The sequence below is a fragment of the Aspergillus novofumigatus genome, assembly GCF_002847465.1.
Source record: "Aspergillus novofumigatus IBT 16806 chromosome Unknown P174scaffold_5, whole genome shotgun sequence".
Taxonomy (NCBI): Eukaryota; Fungi; Ascomycota; class Eurotiomycetes; order Eurotiales; family Aspergillaceae; genus Aspergillus; species Aspergillus novofumigatus.
Window position 1 is genome coordinate 1,470,104 of NW_020194278.1, and position 21,130 is coordinate 1,491,233.

The window sequence follows — 21,130 nt, forward strand, 5'->3', positions numbered from 1 at the left end:
TCATGACGGCCGAAAATCCCTTGACGGGACTCGTGCCACTTGGCTACCAACTTGGAGATTCTGCGGACCACGCGCGATACGTTGACTCCGACATCGACGTTCCACTCGGGCAGCCGGTCGTGCTCACGAATCTGACAAAATCCGAAACAACAGTCCGTGTTCCATTCGGGCACGACAGAGTCTCCTATTCCACTCTTTCCTGGTGCTGTCGAGTTATATCCTGCAGGACAGTGAGGACATGGCAAGCACATTTTTCTGGCGAGGCTGGCAAAGGACTTGCGGGGGTAATTCTCAAGGCGCAAACTCACATGCAGTCATTTCCACTCAAATGGACATGGTTGTGGAGTCATTGGTGTTGTTGATTTTCTGCTTTGTGAATGATATCCAGTGGAGATATGATTCTGTTTTTGCTGCTTTGCTTTATGATTGATTGATGTTATGTTGTATGCAATGCCACTATATCCCCGACCACTTCCCATACTCAAAAGACCACTGCAGTTTACGCCTTCGTCTGTCAGACGCTATCTATCAGATTGATAGGAATATGGTTGTCACTCAAAAGGTAGAGCATCTGTTCATCTCATAGAGTAACTTGAATGATCTAGAACACCTGGTGCTTATTTACCCCAACGAACCAAGATAAGCTAAATAATAGAGAAGTGGCCCAGAATTCTGGTGAACATCTGCTGCACTATCATTTCCACCATCTAGAAATGGCTGTCTTGAGTCGACTCTTGACACCTTTTAGCTCAGTGCGTTTGAGTGCACTCAACAAATTCCCCAGGCTAGAAGAACGAGGTTACGAGGTCAATGGTAGGCAGGCTGGCTATTTGATCTTGCTCAGCCAAGTTAATATTCAGAACTATTGTTTTCTCGCTAGCTTGCCTTGACGATTCCTTGTTTTGAGGCCAGGCCTTGTACAGAGTCGAAAATGAAGAACAGCAAATACCAATACGGTTAAAAACCAAAGAATCTTCTGATCCCTATGTTGAGTATCAGCTCAGCTCACCTGTCGTCATCCAGACCAGTCCCTGCATCCTCTGTTGTATTCATCATGGCCATGATTCAGTCCAATGGAATCTGCACCTTGGTTTTCGAGCGGGCGCGAATATCTCAAATTGGCCTCCGTTATACACAGCACCGGTTTCTGGATTATACATGCTATGCAACCAATCCGCAAATGCCCGGCAATGATCAAGGAAGGCAGGGTTGACAGATGCATATGATGCTGCACGCCATTTGGGAGAGTACCCTGCTGTAACGTTGCCAACATGGCGAGAGATATGGAGCTCAATCAGATCATCAGAGGTGATTGTGAGATAGAATTCTGCCCCACAGTGAAGGCAACGGCGGACATCACCTGGATTCATATATCGGAGGAAATACTTTGCAAGCACATCAATTCTCTTGTGTGGACATATTGGAAGCCTTGCATTCCGACATAGACGATCAAAACCGACCAGACCAAGATCTGAGAGTCTGCCAAGGTAGAACCGGGATAAGATATGCATGGTGTTTAGATTGAACTCCACATGCTCTGAAAAGCAGCCGCCAGCAGAGAGCGTAACAGATGAGCCAACTTTCTCTTTGCAAGTCTCCCTTACACGCACTAGGTTCCGGAGCTCGACACATGTCATTTCATGGCACATGCCAACCCAGGTACTCCTGTGTAGAGCTCTGCAGATGCGGGTAACAGCAGCTGAGCAGTTTACCCTCTGCTCTTCAATTGAGAACTTTAAATTGACAGGTGTTCGCAATTGCGGGGTGCGAAACCATGCTTTCGGGTGAGTACTCATACACGCCCAGCAACAAAAAGACGTGATGCCTTTCCCATAAAGTTTATCAAATTCCATCAGGCGGAGGATATGGAAACGTGCTTCGATAACCCACCAGCTATTGCAGGCTGTTGCATCCAACTTCTGCTGCACACGGACAAAAGCTTGAATACCGGTTCTTGCATACCAGAAGCGAGCACAGCTTATCATCAGACAAAAGGTCTCAGCGATAGGAAGATATTGACAGATGTGGCAGATCAGCTCAACAGGGAGACAGTAGAGAGATGCCGGACTTTGTGCATTAAGGGTTCGTACTGTGTCCACTTGTACTGCATTGGCAATCTCCATTAATGTTTTGAAGTGCTGTCTCTTGTAACTGATCAGAGGCATTTTGCAGGGTAAGCAGAGTAACAAGAACAGGTTGAGAACTGGTCAACGCAATGTGAGGTGCGCTGACCTTAAGTACCTAAACCCATTCCGTTCCATGGTCATCAGCTATATTACCAGCTCTGGACGTAATATATCATGATCTGCTCAGTGTCTGGTTACGTAGGTATTAGGAGGTTTTTCAAGTAGAAAACTTTCCAGAAAAACAGTTTTCCTAGGAAAACCTTAAGGAGTGCTGGGTATCTCAAGTTTCACAGAATCAGCCCGAGGCCTTAGGAAACTACTTGAGTAATCCAAACAACATTTAGATAGCCTCAGGAAGCCATAGATACCCACTTTTTTAGACAGTTATACGAGAATAGCCATAGCATTTACTATGGGTGAGCTGAGGCATAAATGGCTCCCATCATCTAGATACTTTGATCAAGCTTCATAGTCATAAACTTCCTTACCTTATTCTTGTATTAGTATGTATGTCTTCTAGTTCTTAAGTCCAGCCTTCGAACGTTCTCAGTGCGTTATTCAAGGGTGTTGCCGCCGTGTCGGAGCCTCGGAGGTCTCGCAGTGCACGGATCACCTGCGTGCCAAGAAGCCTCCCGCAGCTTCCTACTTCTTATTGGCAACGACATGCGTTATAACTCATACCTAGTATTCTACGAGCAATCAACCGGCGGGTTCAACCATCGACACATTTTATCAAATAGGATGATCGACTTTCCTGTCTTGAAAACAAAACAAACAATACCTAATTCTGCTTAGGTACATAATTGTGGTTACATGTTTTCCAATACCCCATCATCGTGTTGAGTAGGTTGCATTGCCAGAGAGGCTCAATGCAGAAGAATCCCCATTTCACTATGAAGGGAACAAGACGTATCGATATATTGGACAGTGGCTTCGCTTCGGAAATATATCGGACTGATCACCCCGACTATGCAAGATAATCGACGTATGATTCAGATGTCACAAGACTTACACGCCGAAGGTGTTGATAAGACCGTGGCTGAGGAGGATCGGAGCATAAAATCCCGCAGAAGGCTCAGAATACTCAGAAGATTCAGACATGCTAGCGCGACGAGTGGCGCGATGAGTATAGCCTGACACACCTTGACGGGGGGCCGCCTATCAAGGGATCGCTTTTTATGCCAGTCCATAGCAAGCATGACGCAAAAGTTGAGATGGTACGAAGCAGTCCATTAGGAGCACAGTCTTCGCGAATAACATAATACTGGATGGCAGTGAGACCAATAACATGGTGTAGGAGGACCGTGGGAAGATATCGGTCGCAAAAGATAGAGAAGTCTTGGGAGCTAGGCATCGGGGGAGACGATTTCGATGCTGTTAAAGCCATAAATGCTGGATGGGGATGATGGGATGCGATGGACTTTGAGTGGTGATGAGATCATCCGCCAGTGAACAAGTAATTCACTGAAATTTGAGTGGAGAGAGTCGAGTGCTGAGAAGAGAATGGGAGGATCTATGGCCTGCGGTCGACGAGAAACCGGAGGTGGATGATTCGATCGAAGTGGAGGTGGCGATGAGGCTTGCCCAGCCGACACTGATGCATGTGGTAACTGCGAACTGCTACCCGGCTATCATCGGTTACAGGCCATAACTAGGATAGTTCCCACCTGTCCAACGAAGTTAAACCACCCCCGTCAACCACGACAGGAACGGCGCATGCTTTTGGGGCGCCAACATCGCAGTCCGAAAAGTAGGGACCGCCGGTCTGGGTCAATGACATCCTAGGTGTACGGATTGTGGTGGTCGAACGGTGAGGTATCGCCAAAGCTCCATAGCAGATTTGATTTCTTCAACAGCACCTGGAGGTTCCTGACTTGGATGGTGGCAAGGGCTCGATTGATTTGTCCACGGGTTCGTGAAGGCATGGACGGTTGTTCTATTCTCAGAGTTCGAACAAAGGCTGATGATTCCTCAAACAGCTTTGCAAGGGTAGAAACTGGCGGCAACTCGTTTCAGTTGAATCCACAGTTCAGGTGGGAAATTCGAATGGCAGCTCAATAGAGCCACAGCAGAACGTCGTATGTTCAGAGGAGTCGAAGCTCGCATTCTCCATTTCGGTGACTGTTCTGCAGCGAGAAAAACCGGGTCCGGTTGAGAAGCAATTCATGTGTCTGTTGTATGTGGCGGTTCCAGTGATTGCTTTATCCATGAAGTTGAATCGATGCTTGTTGTTTGTGAGTTCATCTTGGCTTCCCTGTTCCCGAGAGAACAGGTACTAGTCAGCAGCACTGCGCAGAAGTGTGAACTCGACGCTGCTGTGGGCCCCCCAGTCGAGGCACCGGTGCCGCCCCAAGCACCGGTGGACTGGTCCGACCCCGACCCCCCTTCCCTTCCTCTAACAACCCCGTCTACCTCCCCTCCTCACCTCCCGATGCCTCCGCTGCTCCCGATGCCCCTGACCCCGCCCCATCTCCCCCACCTTGCCCTGCCCCTGCGCCGTCTCCAAGTCTCTCACCCCTCCCGGGCCTCTTCGAGGATGGCGACTGTCCGGACGAACGTCCACGCCGCGGACCTCAGTCGCTCCATCTTGGTGCCCCGCTCAGCTGCCCAGGCCCTCTTCGCTGCCCCTCCCCCCTTGTACCCGAAGTGCAGGCCGACGACCGCAAAAAACGCCAGCTGGCAGACCACCACGGTGTTCTGGGCCCCCTCCCAAGGCATGGTATAGTAGTAGTAGTTGTGCGAAGACTGTATGTTCTTCCACGAGCTTTGGTGGCGTTGTTGGTGATGGTGATGGTGATGAGGATGATGATGAGGATGATGATGATGATGGTGATGGTGATGGTGATGGTGATGGTGATGGTGATGGTGATGGTGATGGTGATGGTAAAAAGGTTAGAAAACTTCAGAAACGGATGTTATTGACCTCTGGGATAAATAGTTATGGAAAGAGCAGTTTGGAGAAAGCTCAAATGTCACCATCCGCACCTGCCTCCCTCAGCTGCAATGCTTGTGTTCTACAAGCAGTGTATAATACATAGCCAGAAGGTTCAAGAATACAGCGTGAAGTCGCCACCCTTAAAGACCGTATCATGTCACTACAGAGTAGAGTAACAAATGGTTCCCAATACTGTAGACTCGCAGCCCTTCCAACCATTTTTGATAAACATTACAATCATGCATGCCTTAAGTTGATACAATCACGAGCTACACAATATCTTTTGTATTAGCCGGATGAACAGCTAAGAGGCGACCTCTGATCTTTTGAAGCTCATCACTATGCGCCTCTTCTGGACGGCGCTCGACATAAAAGTCTCGGAAGCTCTTTCGCTTGCTTGCGCTGGGGTCTCGAGGAAGAACCGGGACCCTCTTAGCCAAGTTGCGTCGGTTTCTGAATTCAGTGTTTTGAGATCAAAAAGATCTTGTATTTTCTTGCGAAAGGTGTCTGCGAGATGCCAAAATTGACCGAATCCCAGTCTAAATCTGATGCTTGCTTGCCTCACAGCGTTGCTGTCAGTGTCATCATACTGGAGACCCTGCATCGCATCCTTTTCTTCGACAACCTTGCCAGGCAGAGGTTTCACTCTGTTGTTATCCAACTTATCAGAAAAGAATCCGTTGCTGTTGATATGGTTTTCGACTTGATTCGAAGTCTTCTCTTTAGGCACACAAATTAGGATTAAAACGCATCATGATATAGAACGCCGATTTCCACCTACATATAGGTAGCTACCTTTCGTACGTTGGGTTTGCTGTTCAATAAGAAACTTGTTGCCATTATCCTTATTGTCTGCGCTTCCGTTGTGAACATGTTGCGCATCATTTATTCTGGGGAACCGGTTTGGAAGACAATCACCTCGAGGTTTTCTGGCCATCGGTAAAGTCTTGGTTAATATAAAGGAGCAGCGACTTTTCCCATGATCTTAGCATTCTGTTTTGGCATAACAGATTGGGCCTCTTGGTTGATAGCGATCGATTAACGCTAAGAGATACCCAAAGAGTTCATGAGTTTTCCTTTCGAGCGACCTGTTTTAATTGTACGCTGTCCCGTCATGGAAGGGTATTCGATTTCTTCACCGTGACTGACGCCTCCATCCATTCGACCTTTGCTTGAATGGCTTTTGAACTGACTGCGGCAACAAGGACAGGTCTGCGTGCAAAGATCCGGGCTGATATCCACTGCATTTTGACTACTCAGGAGCTTTCCCACCGCGTCCTTGCACCGCTGTAGTACCTCCACACTTCAAAGCTCGATAATGTAAGCTCCAGGTTTACCTGTTGCCTTCGGATTAAGACCTCCAATGATTTCCTGGTCCGTCCAGCTGAGAGCCTCAGATTTGAAGGACAGTGTGGTCAGTTGTCCGATTCAGTCCTGATATGGCCCCGGGTGCTAGAAAGCACCAGTTGGTCTATTTCACTGAACTTATCTCTGGAGTTGGTGAGAGCAGTTACCGAGTCATTTGGCTTTGCCCCCAGACTGACCAAGAAAGGAAATGTTACCTGTATGGATACGAAATCCCGATGATAAACGTACCCGACGATTAAAGACAGCATTATTGCAGATGACTGGATCTGGTTGAGTACTTTCACACTGGACATGCGGGAGCTAAAGAATAGGACACCAACACTACGAGTATCACCAACTGCAAGTTCGTAGGAGTCTACCTTATTATTCTTTTCTCTAATTACCCTGACTGACATGCTCAGACTATAATTCCTAGCCTAGCTAGTACCCCAAAACTGATTAGTGAGCAAAAGAGATTCGATCCTCGAAGGGAGGAAGCTGCTTTTGAGAAGCTCATGATACATGAAGAGCCGAACTAGATAAACAGGCAGGTAGATAACCGCGTCGAATTAACCTAGGTTACTTGGGTGCGTTCCCAAGCGGGCTGGCTTGATGCCTATCATGTTCAAGATTCATCGCAGGAAGATTGTCTTCTTCAGGGCTTGTTCGTCCACATCTGTAACTATAGTGACTGCAGTGGGCGTAGACGAGACCATCAACCGTGACCCAACCATGTCGTCGCAACGCGGAGACCTAATACTCAAGCGTCAACGTCCAGTCTGCAGTATCAGCCGGGAGATGAAGAGGACCAGGATGTCAGAAGCAGGCTGTCGAATCGATGCGATTCTGCAAGAATTAGTGCGAGACCCTCGTCAGTCCGCCAAGACGTATCAGCGCAGAAGAACCGACGACGATTCGTCGCAAACGGGCGTCTTTTGCAGACTTCTCCATGGCAACGAGCGAAGCTGTCTTCAATTCTGCATGCTTATGAGAATGAGGGGTTGTTGAAGAATCTCGGAAGCGCCAGCCATACTTGCAGCCGCTTTTATCCTCCTGCGTAGGGGTAGAACGACAAGGGTCGCAAGTCCCGGAGCAGACTGCTAGCTACGGAATCATCGGAGAGAAGACGATGGGAAAGAAGGATCCAACTCGGGGTTTCAAGCCGGCCTGTTAGCCAAATGTGAGTTAACTAAGCGACTTTGCTGATTCAAGGAGGGGCAATCTCCGTGGGCGAGCCGCCAGCAGACCCTGCGTGCGTTGACGCCGAGCGAACCAGGGATGGCAATAGGAGGGCAAACCCAAAGTGGCTTTTTGAGTAGATGAGTTAAGCGTCTCTAGGTTAGTAGTATGCTTATGTTCGCAGGGGGTGGACAGCGCGAGGAGGTTTTAGAGGATTGATTCTGGTAGCGCGCGACAATGCGGAGGATTCGTTCCGCTGGGAAGGGTTGAACAACAGATGCCCATGGCGTAAACATTACAACAAGAGGAATATATAAGAGCAGTAGGATCGTTTACTGGTCTCACGATGGTCGTTGTCTTCTAATTGTCCACGAGAAGGTGCTTGAAGCTCGATTGCCAGCTCGTGAAAAGAACCCCTCTTTCTTCATCCTCATTCTCCTCATTGAAACGTTCACACTTTGGTCTGAAGACCTCTCCTCGGAAAGATCGCCACTGCCTCCTGCAAACAAGTGAGTGAGAACTTTCCAATCCCAGCATTGTCTTCTGATTTGCAGGGGCGGTGTTGTGTTGTCCAGCAGTGCAGCCGCTCACTTCGGGCTGAGAATGCTGGATTGGGTTTAGCGTGTGATAGCTGACAGGAAACTTTACAGAAGGCTGTATCTGTATCGTACTGTTACGGTTTCGCGCAACATTACGACGTATTTTACAGGGCATGCGAGTGCCTAGGTTTCCAGGCTGCAGATAAATCTCACTCCACGTCCTTCTATCTCTATCGTTGCGGGCAGTCAGGGATCAAAAGGAGCGCATTGCCTTCCTAAGAGCTGCTCATATCTTGACTCTCTCTTTTATTTTCCTTTCTTTTTTCTATCAGACCTCTTGTAGCCATTGCTACCACAAAGCCTCCTGGCGTTTTGTACCGTCCAGTCCTAAGCGCCGTCTATATCATCTTGTATATCTACTGCCACGCACAACATCTCAACCGTCGCAGACTGGCATCTTCGGTCGACGGTGTTGACGACTGTTCTGAGAAGGCTACCGTTCAGTTCGTTTCCTCTGGGTGAAATTCAGGATGCCTTCCGCAAAACCAATTCTGCATCCGTTAAAGACGCCCAAAACTACTACAAAGTTCCCTTCCGAGCTTCACAATGGATCCTCGTCGAGTCTATCGGACGGAGTGAAGCAAGAGGACGGCATTTCCACACCCATCACGCCTCCTGCGGCTTATACAGAGTTCCTCAAGGCGTTTACGCCCGTATTCTCCAGCCCTACCAGCGCTGGAGTGAGCTTCCCAAAGTTCCCTTTCGACAGACCTGCCCACTCTCCGACATCACAGCCTACCAGTGCGGTCAGCGGCTCTTTCGTCTTCAATGACCCCGTCCGATCTGCTACCGCTTCACTTCCACCGCCCACTCCCTTCACAGCACCGGCATCTCAGCCTAGAAAAGACCCTACGTCCTTGCGGCGCTTGCGGATACCACAGACATTGCGGTATTCACCGACAACAGAGTCTCCTCAGAGTGCGACTACAATTCGCTCGCCGTTTTCTCCGTCAGATTGGAAGCTGCGCTATTTTGAGGCGCCGCGGAGTGCAAGCGGTCGAGTTAGTGTGAGACACGTTGTGACTCGAACGGTGACCTACAAGAGGACGCAGCTCGAGGCTCCGCCCAAAGGCAAGCGAAGGAAGTGCCAAGAAGACAAGGAGACTTAGGGTCTTTGTTATACACGGCTTTCGGTCTGTCAGTTTTGTTTAGGATATGGTCGGGTCAATTAGCGCAGGGCTTGGTGTTGGGGAGTCTGGCGAAACAAATAGCATCCGAATTCGTACGCCGCAGATCCATCACGTTCATTTTTAATTGACATGGTGTGGGCTTCATTCACTTTTGCATACATAGTAATTCAAGATACGTCAGTTATGCCCTGGGAGCTGAGCTCAATCTTACGGTCTATTCCGTCATTTTCCTAGCCTGGGTACAATATTGTTCTGCAGTCCTACAGGCAGTTCGACTCTACCTTGTGAAGTCTGATCCAATACCACGCCTGTCAGCTGTTGCGCTGTTGCGCAGCACAACGGCGTATTAACATTGGTGAATACTAAGCTTCGCCCAATATGGCTTCTTTACGGTACCAGTCTTTGGAAACTCTAACAATCAACTGACCGCGCATGACTCAACTCAACTCTCATTTGGGAACGTTCCGATTCGCCGGATACATTGAAAGTCATCACAAAGAAGCACGTTTCCAACATCTGGTGTCCACCGCTTAAGGAATGAACTCTAGTTCAAATCCCGGAGCCGGCATTGAGATCATGGCAGCTCAGTCCTACAAGAAAATGAACGGGCCACCAGCCTGATCCAGAACAAGACCACATCTCGGGTTATTTTGGCTCAACGAAGCCTATCGCATTCTCCCATTCTGCGTCATCGCATCCAAGTCGTTCCACGTGTCAGTCCAAGCGACAGCAATGTTGGTTTTGGGGAAGTCAATATGAACCAACAGTGTTGAGGCTCATTACTGGTTTCGGTGAATATCACTGGCATGGCAAATCCCTCGGAGGGACAGGTCAAACAAAGAACAACAGCGCACGGAACGTCGCGACCAACGTCCCAACGGCATGGTAGCAGCGGTGATTGGATGTACCAGTCGCACCTGCTCTGGGTTGAGGCTCCCGGACTGCTTCCCGGCGCAAAGAGAAGACGGCGGTCAAACAGACGCGCTGCCACGCGGGAGATGCCTGAGTCAGGGCCTGTATGCCCAACAGGCTAGACACAATCTCAATGGTGAATCGAGGATGCTTCTGATGCCCGCTACACTTAGATCGGATACCCATGCTTGTTCTTGAGGTCTGTCGCAGCAATCAAGTTGGTAGCAAGGCGCTCACTCTCCCTTTAGTGTACGGCATAGCAGCCCAAGGGATCAGTGCGTTCGAACCGTCGACTAGTTGCGGCTGCGTGGTGTTGGAAGCGAAAAAGAGTTGCGATCAACCTGGTGGGCCACTGGGGCGTCGTTGCTGTTGACGTTGGAAATACAGTATGAAATTGAGATGGTGTATTACGACACCGTTACGAACTGGATACATACGACACACCAGGCGATCACATTGATTGACCTCGCGCCCCTTTTCATTTCAATAGTTGACGCTTGGAAACTAGACTAGTAGATGGTTTCATTCAGAGTATCTTCTACGATCCTTGTCCGGGCCCGCAAAAAAGGATTAGTGCGAGTTTCGTTGTGGTGTGGTTTGTCTGGCAATATCACATCGTCAAGCAGACTGTGACCACACTGACAATGAGCTATTGGCTCTCATTGGAAGACAAGACGCGCTGGAAGTTTCAACTCATCGTGACGAATGCAGGCTTACCGTCCGGACAAGCCGATTCAATCTGATCGTTGCCCCTCGGTCAATCTACACCGGAATGCCTTTGACTTCATGAGTTGATAGTAGATGTGACAGTCCCGCAGGTTTGGTAAAGCCACTACACTAATCCAGAAAGCGAAGATGCCCGTATTGCTTAATACACAAACCCGCCAACAGTTCTACAACCATATTTCATACTCCAGTACAGTTTGAGTTTCGTAGCACACTTTCTCTGTCACTCGCCTCATGCCCCTCATATTACTTCCCACCCCCATACCAGCGACTTCCTCGAACTCTCCCTGTAACCCACCATGTTTTACATCACCAGGTGTTTTATCACCCTGCATCGGTGGCAGCGACGAGCCAATGAGCGAGCCGAGCAATATTGTTCCAAAGCACTGGGGCATCGTGGCAGATGCAATTAAGCGCCGGCGCTATGCCCAAATGGATTGTAGTGGATCCTTCCGGTGGCTCCCCGCTGGATGTTTGGGGACTGATCTCTAATATGAATGGTTCAATTGTCAAAGATACACCATCTGTGTGGAGAAACCGGGATGACGTGCGGGTCTGGTGGTTCTGCCTTTGGATGCTCCATCGTTTCTGTAGTATTCCATAGGGAAGGCCAGGTAAGCGCCAGGAATGCTATTCTTGGATACAGCTACATCTACCGGGGACTTTCCTGGTTGCAAGCCTTCTTTGTCGAGGTTTGTGTGTTTTTGATTGTTGCCTGAATCTTGAGTCTCGACTGTGCTTGAATGAAGCAGATCACGCAGAAGACAGTCCATACTCCATATTTGACCGAGAATTCTAGCAGAATCAGACTCCAAGGTGGTGGAAAAGTATATGCGCTATGCATGATATCACACAATGCGGCGGTTTTGGCGCCGTGATCTGAAGGACTCGAAACGAATCATCTGCCCGGATCAAGATCATGAGAGTCAACAACCCCTCAGCTAACCGCTCTGACAGCGACTACTGAATGACAAGAAAAGCAAAGACTCGCAGCTCTGTTACTACTGCCTAAGCTTGAAGTTTGTGACGAATTTTGACCGGGGTAGAGGTCTTATTGCATCTGTTCTGTTAGTCGAGGAATGGGTCTGTTCATTCGGTTAGCGCTTTGGTTTCGATTGTGGGATTCCCTCCATTAGGTAGATGGGTGTGTATGATGGACCTAGGGAGGGGTTGATAGTCGATCCTGTCTGCTGACTGTACGTACTACGTCCTATTCTTGGGCCTGGTTATTGTTACTATTCTGGTACACTACCTGCAGGAGCTAGGCAGTCTTAGTTACAGGGTGTGATATTTTTAGCGAGAACAATATCATATCGGCTTAAACGCTATGAGTTGGTGTATATATTACTTGAGAATATGCTTAACTGTTCATGCTGGATGATGATTCTCTCTTCATGTACTCAATCTCAGACCTTTGCTGTTACTTGCTACAGTTGAATTGTCTCAGGTGTTCATGTCGAGGCAGGCGACATGGTTGATCAATACAAACCTCTTGATACGCCTGAGCAGCTCACCTGAAGATCTTGCCTTGTCTTGAACTATTGGATCACATAGAAGACATCCCCTGTCCATCACAGAACAGAAAGATTGTCTGGTCTTCTTGGATCTTCTGGTCTTCCTGGGATCTCAAGGCTTGGGTTCTGTATCTGCTCTCCCAATGGTCAGAGTGTAGCGCTGATTCTATTAATAGATGGCCTTTGAGATATTTCGTTTGATCCCTATGCATACTCGTCACGTCAAGAGTTCCTGCTTTCCTCTCAACAGTCGATATCAATTGTTAAGGCGGTTATCTCAGGACGCCATTCATGATGCTGATGCACATCTTCAGCTCTAGCATGCTGCGTACACCAAACTCCCACTTCTTCTGGCTCTGAGATAAACGAGGTGCCTCTCAGCTGGGATCCCAGATATCCATGACAGCGGCACCCAGATTAGAATGTCCCCTGCTTAATGAGAGGGGTTGTTGTTCAATTGGTCAATAACTTTCCCCGGCATGATGATTTCTTCACCATCATCCATCTGCAACAGCCAGTTATCCATGCCCCTGCTGTACGTGACGACCATCTTGTCACTTCTATAGTGATCATTCCCCTGTCTCCTCCGCTTGATTCGTCTTTCTAACTGTTCTATAGGGCCTTTGTCTGGTATTGTACCGTACAAGACGCTGGTTCCCCATGGCAATGTTTAATAAAGCCAATTCAGACATGCAATTATGCTCATTATGCTGGCAGAACGTGAAATGCACAGATCTGACCAGGCACGAGATTGTTCTGCATCTCTCTTGTCGTCCTTGCCTAGATCTCCAGCTCGACGACAGCGATCACCGGCGGACTATGTGTATACACACCTTGGCGAACAACTATTTGCGGACAAATTCGTCAATGCTATTCAGGTAAGTGAGCTACCCAAGTATACCATTGCATACCCACAGAAGACCGGATCAGGTCAAACCAGCCGTAAAGAGTAGCACGAGGGGCGATGTGTGCCGTAGTACGACATCATCAGGCGCCAAGCCGTTGTTGTTGCCTTGCAGGCTACAATTCTATATTTAGAAGCGCGGCCAAGAAGACCCCTCAAAAGATATGCGGCCTTTCGCGTTCGGACGACTCCTATCAACGTCGTAGTACGAAGACATCTGGGCCATTTGACATTAGCCATCGAATCGTATCAAGGCTTTCGAATGGACAATACGAACGGATAAAGAAGCATGGCCATCAACTAGGCTGGGATCTGCAGCCCCTCCGCCATCCCGTGATCGACCACTTTCTCTGTCCGTCGGTTTGTCTGTTGTCCTTTGCACTCTCGCACTTTACTTCCTGTCTTTAGACGTACCTTTCAGCTTCTCAGCCTGACTGTCTATCGGTCTCTGTGTGATCTCTCCCTACGCGCCGGCCATCCATCCTGTGAAGGACAGGGGACGAAAAAAAATAAGCAAACACGATTTTCCGTCTCCAGCACTCCTGCCCCCCTTTGCTTAGCGCCCTGCTATCTCCATCCCACAAAAGTATTGTCTAGCCATGTCTCGCGCCCTCTCCCCTCCCTTCACTCCGGACAGCGAGTTCGCTGGTCTAGAGACCCCCGCGTGCCATCTCAGAGCTTGAGCATCACGGCGCTGGCCCGCTTCGAGTTCGAGGCTGGGAAAGGAAATGATGGCACTAAGATTCTCATGATCGAATGGGATGACGACGACCTGGGCCGCTCCTCGAATTGCCCTGGAGGCTCGTGGCATGTTTCATGGGAGGGCAAGACGACGGTCCTCCCTGCCGATGAACGAACAAGCGAAAACACTCGCCGCTTCTACTTCCTTTTACCGCCCCATGCCACCATTCCTCCCGTGGTGACGCTCTCCTACGAACCTCCCGCTACATCTTCGGCCTTGTCGACACCGACCCAGAAGACCAATTCGCTTCAGCTGAATCCGCTACCTGCTATATTTCCTCCAGAGTTAGGTGCAACTGGTCGCTCGGCTGGGAAGAAGGGTGTCTTGCATACGATCTGGGCAAAGAAGCGGCTGCAGGTCCTGGACAAGGAGATTCGGGAGGAATGCATGAACAACGCGGAAGGGGTCGCGCTGCACATGGCGCTGCAGGAGAAGGAATGGATCGAGAGCAATTTCGGAGTGGGATCCAAGTCGGAGGCACAGACACAGGCCATGCAAGATTCCCAATATCCAATGGGTCCCGCGACGCCGGTGTCCCCCACCAGCGGAGGTAAGCTGGGCGAGAAGCTCAAGGGACTCAAGTTGCAGACCAGTCAGCGGGAGCTGTCCCCCAAGGCGGATGGTATGGGCTCGTCGCGTTCCTCCAGTTCGACGCCAACTAATGGGGTAGTAGCATCCTCGGACGCGCGCCATCTCCTTTCTCCTCAGTCGCCCGACGTGGCCGTCTCTTCGTTCAACTCCTTCCACACAATGCAACCCATGTCCAATGCCGCTTTGCATCCCTCTCCTGCGCCAGATACCAGCCTTCGGACTGTGGTGCACTATCCGCCGGAATCCATCCAAGCACAACAAAACAACAGCGATCACAACAGTGGGTTTGCATCCATGACTGCAATTACGCACACATCAAGCGCGGACTCTGGCGAGGACCTGTTCGCGAAAGCGCTGAGTCCCAGGTCGCCCGATCTGCCACGGAGTCCGTTCTCGTTTGCTCCCGAGACGGTGATGTGACATGATCACATCCTCACTCACTTTGTCATGATGCTCACGTTCGTTCTGCAAGCCCAAGCGCCACCAAGGTCTGCTGGGTGCTTCATCGTATGATTCCCCTTTTGCATTGCCATAATGTTTATATATGATCATCACGAAAACATTGTCAAGGCTTTGGTGCTTGGTTTTTTTTTTTTTTTGGCTTTTTATCATGTACATAGAACTAGCCCAAGTAGATATAGCCATGACCCGCATACTTTTGATACCATACCTCATCCATCGCCCCATCAGCCCTCCGGTTAAGCAACATACCACCCTACATAGACATCATACTGCAATACACCGAGTCATACCAACTCGAACCCGAGAGACAGAAAAGTAAACCGTAAACCTAGTTACTCTTCTTCTTCACACTCCCCTGCCTCCCAGGCTTCGCCGCCGCAGCAGCCCCCGACGCCGACGAGGCAGAAGCACCACTACCCTCCTTATGCCCCTTTCTCAACGACTCATACTCCTGCGCATCCTTCCGCTCCGCATACCACTGCCCGCCTGCAGCACCAACACCCCACCAACACCAACGCCAGGATCGTATTACTCGCAGACAACACCTTAAGCGAATCCTCGCGGTTAAGGATCTGCTCCTTCTCCTCCGGACTGGCCGCCAGCTCCTCACCGTACTTGCCCGCCGAGGCCAGACGCAGCCCCTTGACGATGTTGGCAATGTAGATGGTGATGCCGCACATGTAGAGGACGAGGGAGGCGCCGTCGAAGAGCATGTTGCTCTCCGACGGGCGATAGAGTTTCGAGACGAGGCCGGCCAGACCCAAGAAGATGACGATGTGGAGTATGCGAGGGATTAGGGGCGGGGAGTCGTGGAGGAAGCGCAGGTGCGCTTCGAGGTAGTCGTAGTGAGCAGGGGGTGTGGGGGCTGTGGACCACAGGATGGGGTAGTCATAGGGGAAGAGGGAGAAGATGATGCCCAGGAAGAAGCTGACGGCTGTTTTTGAAGTCTTGTTAGAATGGTTATTCTGGGAGGAGTGTGGTCTGGGAAGCGATTTGGGGGGGGAGGGGGTTGTGCTTACGACACACGATCAGGAAGGTCGCGAAGGACCCGTTCCTGAAGGCCATGGTTGCTTGCGATTGAGAAGCACTGAAAAGGATGATTGGGGGAAGAGGACACGGCAGAAAAGATGAGGGAGGAAAAGGAGAAGAACGAGGGCGAATGGCTGGTGAGATGAGATGAAGATAGGTGTCGTCGCGTGGCCGCTTAGAGACGGTTGCCAAGCCAGCCCGCTTGGAACGCACACCTATTGGAATTGCAAGTAACCTAGGTTAATGTGACGGTTATCTATCTGCCTATCAGCTCGGGTGAGTCTTTTATCGGTGATAAAAGTCAATTATAAAAGTCTATTTTATACGGGTCTGGCCCGCCAAATAGTGCACAATTGTTGCTATCTGCAAGTAGTGACAGTGCTACAGCTGCTTCATAGCAGACAAAATCAATCAATAACGTAGTTGGTATCTCTTCGGACCGAAAATGCAAGATAAAAAGGTATATCCCACGCCCATGCTCAAGTGGCGGATGAACACAAATACAAGCTATGAAAATCGTACATCGTCATGAATCGCCTAACAGCTTCACTTCTTATCGCTGGTAACGCGGTAATGACTCGTCCCCGTGTGCCGCTCCTCCCACCAGTTGCTCGTCGTGGTCATCATGGAAAACCGGAGCACTGGGTCCATGCACGGTGGAGTGGTCGTTGTGGGCATCCATGTCTCCTGGAGCACTTGCTTCCGTCATGAGTCGCCGTCGTTCCAATTCCTGCTTATCCTCGCCGGGAGGTGCTGTGCTTCCATTCGGTTCGGCTACACTGCTGCTGGCAACTACAGTCTGCACGGATTCCGCTGATCCCAATGTGTGAGGCAGGCCGTTCTCCACCGGCGACGGTAGATGATGGTAGCCATTAATGTGGTCATCTTCAGGAAGCACGGGTGCAGTTGGTATCGCCAAGTGACCGGTCGAAGGTCCTGGTTCAGAATCGTCCGGCGGCCGACTGGGTAGGAGAGTCTGCTCAGCGTGCCGCAAACGCGCTTTCTCATCCATCGGCTCTTCACACTGCGGTGTTGCAACCATTCCGCCTAACGATTGGTAGTGCTGAGCGGTTTCGTCCTCATACATTGGCCACTGCGACTCATCAGGAAAGCCGTAGTCGGTCTGAGGCAGATACTCCGAGTTCGTGGTCGGCATCGGGCTATAACCGTTCTGCCAATGGTCACTTTCCGCAGCGGGATGTGCCTGGGGTGGATATATGTCCGACACCGCAGCCACTGAGGGCGTGCGTTCGGTTTTCTCTTTGCGCCGTTGCGAGTCACGGGTCCCGATCACAACCTCAAACGCCACAGCTACAACTCCTTTTTCACGGCGTATCTGTGCCGTGTCTAGGATGTTGCCAGCCCAGTTCGTGGTAATTGAGTTGCCGTTGGCGTCACTTGGGTTCAGGACCTGGCCACTCGGCGAGAAATTACTCCCCGACGATACCATGTTGAATCGTGGTAAAAAGCGCTCGGGAGACGTGAGCTTGCCGCGCAGGTCGACAACCACCTCCACATAATATCGAAAATTAATCATACTCCCTGGAGTGCGCGTAATAGTAGGAAAAACATCCTCCGGAATGCGGATTGAAGTCTTCACCACGGCGGTCATGTTCGTGGGGTCGACCACCAAGGGCGCAAATGTCTGAGCCAGGTCTTTCCGGAAGACGCTGCTGGTACGACTAGTGCCTAGCGTAAGGCCTCCCAGTCCTGTCCGTGATCGCGGATAGTAGTCCTCGTAAACGGGCTTTTTGCCATTCGCCGTAGTGCCGATCGGAATGGCAGGATGAAGGTCGATGCGCCCTTGACGGTATAACGTGACGATAATCCCGTGCGCGCTGCGCACTTGTTTACAATGATTGATGGTGATGACGATCGGTAGCGTCTCACCCGGCAGAACACCAGCCCGTAAAAGTTCGGTTTTCGCTGTGATGGTCTTATCCGCGATCGAAGGAGTGATGCTGCCATTGCGTACCCCGGTGCCAGCAGACGAACTAGGGTCACTAGCCAATTGAAAGCTTTGGCTGCTGTTGCTGAGCCGACTCGATGAGCTGACATTACTGGGGGCCGGACTAAGGGGCGGGCGATTATCTCCGACCGCTCCACCACCGTTGAGAGACGGCTCTCGAGACTGGACATCAGCAGCCGCGTCAGATTCTACTGACTTGGCCTTGCCCTTAGGTTTTGAGCGTTTGGTAACGGGTTCGAGGGTCACGATGCGAGCCTTAGGGGCCGGAAAGGGTGCGATATCGATGTTCTCTAGGAAATTGACGCGTCTCCGGCAGGAAACGGTCGGGTTCATCGTAGTAGGTTTGGTCAGGGTGGATGTAAGCATATACGAGATAGTACCTCGTTCAAACTGAAGTCAATAGGAATAGTCAGCGAAACTGGAAGCTCGGGAGGAAGGAGATGAATTCCAAAACAGGAAATAAGTCACGCACGCTGATACTACTGGGCAGCGCATAAGGCGGGAAGCACATTTCGAAGCGAAATTTGTAAATGCCCTCCTTCAGACGCCCCTCGCCGCAGAGAACTACCTCATCCTCGAAAAGGGTGGCCAGGCCGTTGCCCAAATATTCTGGTCCTCGACGCCCGCGCCCTGGGCCGAGGAAACCCAGATCGGGATCCGTCTCGCCCGACGGCACCGTGTTCTTGAACACTTTGACGTATCCATGTAGACAGACCACCAAGTGTGTAATCCGTACGGGTCTAACCACGGTCAGGGCCACAGTGCCCTTGACCACATCACCGGGAAAGTACGAGCGCCAGGGATCGTCAGGCTCGATATAATAGTCGGCAATGCTGCGATTCCGGTGACCGAACGGCGCGCGGAACTTGGACAATAGCGAGCTTCGATTCCGACCGAGCGGCGAGGGTGCGGATGGGGAGGTAAAGGACTTGACGGACATGACACACAATCACGCTGTGCTCAAGCCATACAAGAGGGAGATATGAAGTGATATGATGTTGGCAACGATTAGGGAAGTGAAGGGGCAAAAAAGAGAAAGACAAATTGAGACGAATTGCCAAGTTCGAGACTATCAGAAGCCAGCTCCGATCGTCTCGGGATAGAATAGCCCCGATTCAGGGTGACGAAAATAGATGAAGGTGCAGTCAGACACAGAAGCAAGTCGGTATGACAAGAGACCTGAAAACTCTCCGTGAATTGAATTGAATCCACCGATCACACGTCCAGGCGCCGGGAAGTTCAGGTAAGAAATGCCACCAGCCCCGATGTCACCGTTGGGCGCAAATGCACCACCTTGACACGAGGTAAAGATCCAGGCCTGCTTCCAGTCCGAACTCCTCGCGGGGAGGGGAAGATCCGTTTCCGAGCGCAACCAGACCGGAGGGACAGAGTGCTTGGGTTGTGGGGATGTCAGGAGCTGATGATCATGAATGACGGAGAGGGCCGCATCGTTATTTCTCGCGTGTCGACCAGGAACAACAGGACAAGGGTCCAGAGAATGCTTCTTTGCGAGGTATGATCGAGTAAGCACTACGCAGAATGACCAGAAATGGCAAAGGTGAGACAAGCGTGTTGATGCGTGGGTGTTCCCCCACGGTCGGCAAGGGATAGATAGGTAGAGGATGCGAGTCGGTCGAGGCCAAAGGGAAGAGGGGAGAACCGTCGGTCGGAGGATGCGGACTCGGTTGTAGTTGATTGAGAGACGCAGATTGGGCAGAAGGGAAGTTATGGGGTGACCGGAGGCAGTGGGTGGGGATATCCGATCGCTAGTGACTGTAAAGTAAGCTTGTAAGTGGTAGATAGATATAGAATTAATATAGTAGTAGGAGGAGGTTGAACAAAGAACTGTAGTAGTGGTAGTGGCCGAGTGACAGCAGCAGGATTGAGAAGGGGGGAGGGGACAAGGACAAGTTCGCGATAAGCAACAAGCCCGACCAGGCGGAGAATGGAAAAGACCAACGGGTTTGCGCAGTCTGACAGTCAAGCTTCTCTTGGGGGCTGGACTATTTGGCCTTAGTTTGAGACTGCTCTCGTGTGTCACTGTTATTATTCATGCCTCCACATGCTCCTGCTGGTGGTGATACCTCACATTTGTCGGTTTTAATCTCCGATTGTGCTCCATTTCAGGGCCTGCAGTTTATCTAGACTACTCCGTACATACAGAGCACTTTCTCCCTCGTCAAGTATGAATTCATGGATTCTTGTGTGTCTAAAGAATCAGCTCACTCAAGCCCTCACCCTCCACATACTCATCCCCATAGCATTCTCTCTGCACCGCCGCAATAACTTCCCGATCCCCTCCTGCCAGCTTACTCAAGTAGCCCTCCAGCACGTAGATATTATCCGTCCACATAAGCGCCTCTTTCTGGAACTCCTCAATCTCCTCTCTCATTTGCTGCACCCCTTTGCCTTCCTCCGTCGTAGTAGCTGCTATCCACTGAGCTTGCAGCCGGTTCCTCTCCTTTTCTAGCTCGCCCTTTCGACGCGTCAACTCCTCCCTCTCTGCCAGGTTTGATTGCTCATCCTCTCCCTCTTCTTCCCATTTGGCCCTTTTGGCCGCCAGACTAGCCTCTGCTTCGTCATAGCTCGCTTGCAGTATCTTCACCTCTTTCTCCAGTTGGCTCAATCGTGCTTGTTTCTCTCTTTTCTCGTCCCCGCCAAAACACCAGTACCAGTTCCCGCTTCCAATCTTCTCCACCCGGACCTTTCCCTCGTCCGTCAGGTTCTGGATATAATCCTTGACCTGCATGCCATTGATCGAAGCCACCGAGGGAAGCATCTTCTCGAGGTCTTTGAGCGTGTGGCACGTGCGGGTGGACCGGAGATGCGAAACTATCAAGTCTTCTTTAGCGCTTTTAGAGAGTTTTGGTGGCTGAGACACGATCATTAGCATCAAGAAACTTGTAGATACGTGGTTTGTTTTCTTTAATTGCGTATGCATCGGTTTTGGATGACAAAGGAAAGT

At 50.5% G+C, this 21,130-nt stretch overlaps 9 protein-coding genes across 9 annotated transcripts; 3 read left to right on the forward strand and 6 right to left on the reverse strand.

The window, feature by feature from the left end:
• Nucleotides 1–987: 987 nt before the first annotated feature.
• P174DRAFT_213966 (uncharacterized protein) lies at nt 988–2,653 on the reverse strand. The gene is made up of 2 exons (XM_024821349.1): nt 2,499–2,653; nt 988–2,397 (listed from the first exon to the last, which is right to left on the reverse strand). Exon 2 carries the CDS (start codon nt 2,163–2,165, stop codon nt 1,053–1,055), a length of 1,113 nt encoding a protein of 370 aa, XP_024681398.1. The 5' UTR covers nt 2,166–2,397; nt 2,499–2,653; the 3' UTR covers nt 988–1,052.
• A 247-nt stretch (nt 2,654–2,900) lies between these two features.
• On the reverse strand, nt 2,901–3,670 carry P174DRAFT_442690 (uncharacterized protein). The gene has a single exon (XM_024827631.1). The coding sequence runs from the start codon at nt 3,478–3,480 to the stop codon at nt 3,229–3,231; it is 252 nt and encodes an 83-aa protein (XP_024681399.1). The 5' UTR covers nt 3,481–3,670; the 3' UTR covers nt 2,901–3,228.
• Nucleotides 3,671–5,365: 1,695 nt separating this feature from the next.
• On the reverse strand, nt 5,366–5,998 carry P174DRAFT_504901 (uncharacterized protein; the record flags this gene model as incomplete). Its single annotated transcript, XM_024831234.1, has 2 exons — nt 5,366–5,781; nt 5,866–5,998. The coding sequence occupies 2 exons, from the start codon at nt 5,996–5,998 to the stop codon at nt 5,366–5,368; spliced, it is 549 nt and encodes a 182-aa protein (XP_024681400.1).
• Nucleotides 5,999–8,656: 2,658 nt separating this feature from the next.
• On the forward strand, nt 8,657–9,295 carry P174DRAFT_373452 (uncharacterized protein; the record flags this gene model as incomplete). The annotated part of the gene is made up of 1 exon (XM_024822505.1): nt 8,657–9,295. The coding sequence occupies one exon, from the start codon at nt 8,657–8,659 to the stop codon at nt 9,293–9,295; it is 639 nt and encodes a 212-aa protein (XP_024681401.1).
• A 2,021-nt stretch (nt 9,296–11,316) lies between these two features.
• Nucleotides 11,317–11,635, forward strand: P174DRAFT_214007 (uncharacterized protein). The gene has a single exon (XM_024821350.1). It carries the CDS (start codon nt 11,358–11,360, stop codon nt 11,556–11,558), a length of 201 nt encoding a protein of 66 aa, XP_024681402.1. The 5' UTR covers nt 11,317–11,357; the 3' UTR covers nt 11,559–11,635.
• A 2,336-nt stretch (nt 11,636–13,971) lies between these two features.
• P174DRAFT_461320 (uncharacterized protein) lies at nt 13,972–15,125 on the forward strand (the record flags this gene model as incomplete). Its single annotated transcript, XM_024829986.1, has 2 exons — nt 13,972–14,036; nt 14,057–15,125. The coding sequence occupies 2 exons, from the start codon at nt 13,972–13,974 to the stop codon at nt 15,123–15,125; spliced, it is 1,134 nt and encodes a 377-aa protein (XP_024681403.1).
• Nucleotides 15,126–15,220: 95 nt separating this feature from the next.
• On the reverse strand, nt 15,221–16,278 carry P174DRAFT_442695 (putative secretory component protein shr3). The gene is made up of 3 exons (XM_024827632.1): nt 16,187–16,278; nt 15,674–16,101; nt 15,221–15,645 (listed from the first exon to the last, which is right to left on the reverse strand). Exons 1-3 carry the CDS (start codon nt 16,230–16,232, stop codon nt 15,496–15,498), a joined length of 624 nt encoding a protein of 207 aa, XP_024681404.1. The 5' UTR covers nt 16,233–16,278; the 3' UTR covers nt 15,221–15,495.
• A 471-nt stretch (nt 16,279–16,749) lies between these two features.
• Nucleotides 16,750–19,105, reverse strand: rim8 (pH response protein PalF; the record flags this gene model as incomplete). The annotated part of the gene is made up of 2 exons (XM_024822446.1): nt 16,750–18,555; nt 18,638–19,105. The coding sequence occupies 2 exons, from the start codon at nt 19,103–19,105 to the stop codon at nt 16,750–16,752; spliced, it is 2,274 nt and encodes a 757-aa protein (XP_024681405.1).
• A 1,269-nt stretch (nt 19,106–20,374) lies between these two features.
• P174DRAFT_372932 (putative GAJ protein) lies at nt 20,375–21,052 on the reverse strand (the record flags this gene model as incomplete). The annotated part of the gene is made up of 1 exon (XM_024822464.1): nt 20,375–21,052. One exon carries the CDS (start codon nt 21,050–21,052, stop codon nt 20,375–20,377), a length of 678 nt encoding a protein of 225 aa, XP_024681406.1.
• Nucleotides 21,053–21,130: the final 78 nt, after the last annotated feature.